Below are 5,000 nucleotides of genomic sequence, written 5' to 3'. Positions count from 1 at the left end.
ATAGCTGCTATTGATTGTGAGTTTACTGTGCTACAGATGTGAATACATTTGTTCATATAGTTGTTTTATGGTTGTCAATTTCTGTGGTTTCACAGTAATGAAGCCTGTTCCCATAGAAACTCAGGATGTGTCTCGCACCTTCATCTGGTCCACACACACACACACACACACACACTGGTTGGTTTATTTGATGTGTGGTGATATCCCACAGGCGTAATGGTTTTATGCTGTACAAACTGTATGTGCCATTGCCCTGTTGAATTTATTTAATACACAAGTTTCACAATTTGAGTTGAATAACTGAAAAAAACTTTTCCTCGACATTCTATTTTACTGAGATGCACCTGTATATTCTAAGTTGAACTGTTAATTGAATCCAGGAATAACCCTTGGACGTTTTTTGTATTTTCTAGTTCGGGGAACAGACAGGTCTCTCAGGGAGGGGACCAGAGCATATTACAGTGTTTGACATCGTGCTCGCAAGTTCACACACCTCTTGAATGTTATTTTTAGTGATCTCCGACTGGCGAAGTCAAACATCATTGGTGCATCATCAGTGTTTTCAGTTATTACATGTTAATAATTTACACCTGGTTTTTATAATCATTCAGTTTATATCACCTGTGCATTCTGTTAACTTTGCAAATTGTTATGTTTCGTCAGGATGCAAAGAAATCTAGAGCAGCGTATCATACAATAGCTAACACCATGTTTCCTGATGATATCTCCCAAGGGCAACATGTAAAGCGTGAAAAGCAATGGTCCTAGTACTGAGCCTTGAGGTACTCCATACTGCACTTGTGAATGAAATGACACCGGATACCCTTGTTTTTAAATATACAATATAACAATTGAAATTTTAATGAATTGCATATGTTGGTGTGTATTTCCACAGTCAGGTTTTGTTTAGCACATTTTGAGAATCACTGGTCCAGGCTTAGATACTATCAAGAGTTCCAAGAAAAGAAAAGCTTTCTTCAAAGGCATAGACTTTCTCTCAAACACATACAGACAGAAAGACAGATACAGATGCTACAATCTTGATCAGGCACTTTAATGAAAGTGTTAACAGATCAAATCAGAGTCACAGATGTTATTCACACATTTCTAATGTTTAGTGTAATTGGCTATATTTTCATGGAAAATTATTTATATATTTCTACGACAAGACATATCAGTGCAAAAACCCAAAGTTAGGCAAAGTTAGCTATGACAATCTGAAATGGCAACTGAAACGACATTTTCCAGCAGCAGTGTTTGTGAATCTTAGATGGTCACGTTTAATTCTCCCAGTCTCCAGACGGTGTGTCTGATGGTCCTTCATCATCAGAGTCGTTAGACACCTTCTTCATCCTCATCATGGCAGCTTTGATGCTGCGCTCGAGCTCCGAGTCTGTGCTGTGCAAGGGGCCACTGGAGGGCGGGACTTTCTTCAGGGCCACGCCCTGACGGATGGCTGACATCAGGCTGTTCCTGACATCACCGCTCTCTGCGCTGACCGTGACCTTCCGCAGCTGTTTCTGTCCACGCTGCAGCGACGCCAACAGCTCGTCCATCGATCCTGCATCACAAACATGTCATTCTCTCAAACGGGTGTAACCTCACTACTGTCTCTCAAACTAAACAAACAGAAGTTTACACAGCTCTTAATATTTGTCCTACTATGAATCCTCTCTATTTAATGACTGGCTCAGCTTTGAGGATTTAACTTTAAGAAGATTTTACAAAAACTTGAACTCTTAAGTACAAGAAACTATATTAGAATATTTTTTTTTTTTTTTTGAGAATACATAAACTATTCATAACTCTTTCCTTAAGATGAAACACAAAGAAAACAGCATTTGAGAACTTTATTTGAGATTTTGCAGTTCCTTGCCCCTGGAATTGCAGTTCTGTGAATAATAAAATAATTCAATCAACTCATAAACATTATTTCTGTCAGGACCACTATCATCAAAGATGACTGATAATTAGCATACAGTTAGGATTGGTGGTGTGCTTCTTTTCTGGACAAGAGCCTAGCATAAGAGCAGCGGTGACCCCAGGGTAACCCCAACATAAATGTATGGGGGATATCAGTTATATTCAATAATTTCAGTATAATTACTGTATAAAGTATTGTAACTTTTTTTCCACACACAGAATCTGGTTTAGACCAGACCAGGGGTAGGTAAGTTCGGTTCTAGAGAGGCAGAGTTCAGCTTTAACCCTAACCAAACGCACCTGGACAAGCTCATCACGGTCTTCAGGATCACTAAACTACAGAGAGCTGAACTCTGCAGGACTGTGGCCCTCTAGGACCGACCCTACCGAATCTACCCCTGCACCAGACCTGATCATAGGGTGCGTCTCAATCAGCTCCCTTGTTCACTAGTCAGGGCACTGATCAGGGAGTCAGGACTGTGTCAATCACAAAATCCTCCCAGTGCACTTGAACGTTTGCTCCCTGAAAAATCCCACAATGCAACACAAAAACTAGGGAGCATCAGCGCTCACAATTTAATTGGTCCTGCCTGTTGTTTACTACAGTTTTTCTCGATTGCTAACAAACTATAACTGATTTATTTGGCTCAATTTCCAAACCCTTCAAATCTTTAACACATTTCACCTGTTTGAAGGCACGCTCTAATTTGCTCAGTGTTTTCTGCAAAATTCTACACAAAAACACCATTTTGCACAGGTTTAACCATGTTCTCACAAACACAACACAAACAAAAACACAATATCATTAACTGGAGCATCCAAGAATGAACTCAAACAGCGCACATTTCTCCATGTGTGAACATTAAGCAGCAAAACTGATGACACACAGCTCAGAATCTCTTCAGATGTACACAGGAGCACAAGTGATCATGAGCTGTGGAAAATGAATCCTGGTAGTGAGAGACAAAGAGGAATTGGAGGGAGAATAAAAACGAAGGGGATGAGGTCAAATTTAATTAGTTCCTGATGAAATACAAAGCACTATAGTTGAGCATGTTCTTCTGCATTTACTGACCATGAGGGAACACGCATACTATATCATTACAGTACACACACACTGCTATAACAATCAAGGAGAATACCAATACTGTCATTCAAATTGGCACAGAATGCTGAATGAATGGATGAATTTAAAGGTATTTATTTATTCATTCATCATTCATCCATTTGTGTAAAGTAACTGCAGTATATTACAATCTGTGTTCACGTAACAATGGGTGACTAGCAAAAGGATCCCTGTTTCCCAAAAGGAGGTTTGTAACAGTGTCTGATCTGATCTCACTAGTGTTCTCTGAAGTAGTTTGTGTATTTGACAGGTTTGTGTGTCATCTGAGGCCAAAAGAAAACATGTTTGCAGAAGTTGGTGTGTAGTTTTATAGTTGTGAAAAATATTTTAATTGTTTTAAGAATAGTGTTTATCAATCAAGGAGAAGTCTATTCCAGTGATGATGTTCTACTATGTTGTGTGTTGACGCTGTACTTCATCATGTCACTGGATTAGACTGATCCCTGTCCCGGGATCTCACCAGAGACTGAACACATGCACACGATCTACTGATGCCCCAGCTCAGGACCTGACTGAGACACACACTAACTGAGCGTTCACACCAGATGAACAGCTACGTCCTAATCACCTCACTACTAGAGCAAGCTCCTGATTGGTTAATGCGGCTCAAATTAACTCACGCGTTACGAGGTGTCAGAACGCCCGAAACGCTAAATTGGCGCCACGTCATTCCCATCTTTGCACTGACTTGTCATGTAGATCACCTGCACCTCATTCACGTCTGGTGTGAACGCATCAGAGTTTCTGAGACTCACCTGAGTTTTGCTCTAGAGTGTTTCGGACGGGCAGCTTCGCACTGATGGGTGGAGCAGGAGCAGGAGCAGGAGGTGAAGGAGGAGGAGGAGGAGGAGGAAGAAGAGGAGGAGGGTTAGGAGGAGCAGGAGGCGTCTGGTCTGGCTGAACTGATGCCGATCCCGATCCAGGCGGCAGCAGAATCTGCACCGGTATGTCTCGCTGTGTTTGACTCCGCCTCTTTCTGTGGGGGGTGGAGCTCTGCGGCCCCAGGCTGATGATTGACAGGGGCTGGGAGGAGTCGTCTCTGCTGGAGTCATGTGACACCGGCTTCACAGCCGTCTGTAAAGCGTACTGACCCTGATGCCTCTAAACTCAGAGAAACAGGAAAAAGTCATGATGAAAACACCACACACACACACACACACTCTCGCGCACACACGCACTCATTCATACAATCAAACGCAGTCACTCTTACACTCACCCACTCACACACTTACACAAACACAATCACAAGGACACACACACGCACTCGCACTCACACACACACACACACACACACTCACACACGCACGCACTCACACACACTCACACACACACACACCTCTCTGAAGCTGCGCACTCTGTTGAGTGTCTTCGCTCTCTCGTTCTCCACCCACTGCTTCATCTGCTCTTCCTCAGCTCTCCTCTTCTCTCGCTTCTGCTCAGACACACACACACACACACACACACGTTTAGAGGAGAATCATCTCTGTTTCAGTTCATGATTGACAGTTTGAACTGGATATGGAAATGAAATGACAGGAACAGGAATTCACAATTTGAACAGAATTTTTCAATTCATCATGAAGACAGAAATGCAACAGAAACTTTATCAGAACAGTGTGTGTCATATGGCAGACTGTTGCATTCTGGGAAACGAAGCACATCCACTGATGAGCATAAAAAACAAGTTCATTTATTAAATATAATGAAATAAATTCAAATTTCATTTAGTTAAATTTTCATTCTATATTTAATTATGTTTAAGAGAAGAATGAAGTTATTTTTGTATTCTATGCACACAAAAACTATTCTCCTTACAACAACAGGTGCTGACATACACTCACAATCCGATATAACCCTACCAAAGAAATGATAATCCTAAACTTTAACTCCATACTGAAACCCCAGATAGTCAGACAATAAAATAGAAATCTAAATAAATAAATATCAAAAT

General features: G+C 41.3%; 1 protein-coding gene across 1 annotated transcript in view; it reads right to left on the bottom strand.

Moving 5' to 3' along the window:
* Positions 1-1,033: 1,033 nt before the first annotated feature.
* whamm (WASP homolog associated with actin, golgi membranes and microtubules) overlaps positions 1,034-5,000 on the bottom strand; it is an 8,065-nt gene continuing 4,098 nt past the window's right edge. The window contains exons 8-10 of the mRNA XM_026286933.1: positions 4,386-4,481; positions 3,805-4,150; positions 1,034-1,561 (exon numbers count right to left, since the gene is read on the bottom strand). Of these exons, the coding sequence (XP_026142718.1) occupies positions 1,281-1,561; positions 3,805-4,150; positions 4,386-4,481 (723 nt within the window). The 3' untranslated portion in view covers positions 1,034-1,280. The remainder of the gene's footprint in view (positions 1,562-3,804; positions 4,151-4,385; positions 4,482-5,000) is intronic.

Source organism: Carassius auratus, chromosome 18, assembly GCF_003368295.1.
Source record: "Carassius auratus strain Wakin chromosome 18, ASM336829v1, whole genome shotgun sequence".
Lineage (NCBI taxonomy): Eukaryota > Metazoa > Chordata > Actinopteri > Cypriniformes > Cyprinidae > Carassius > Carassius auratus.
Note: the sequence above shows the minus strand (reverse complement) of the source record. Positions and strands in the feature narration are given on the sequence as shown.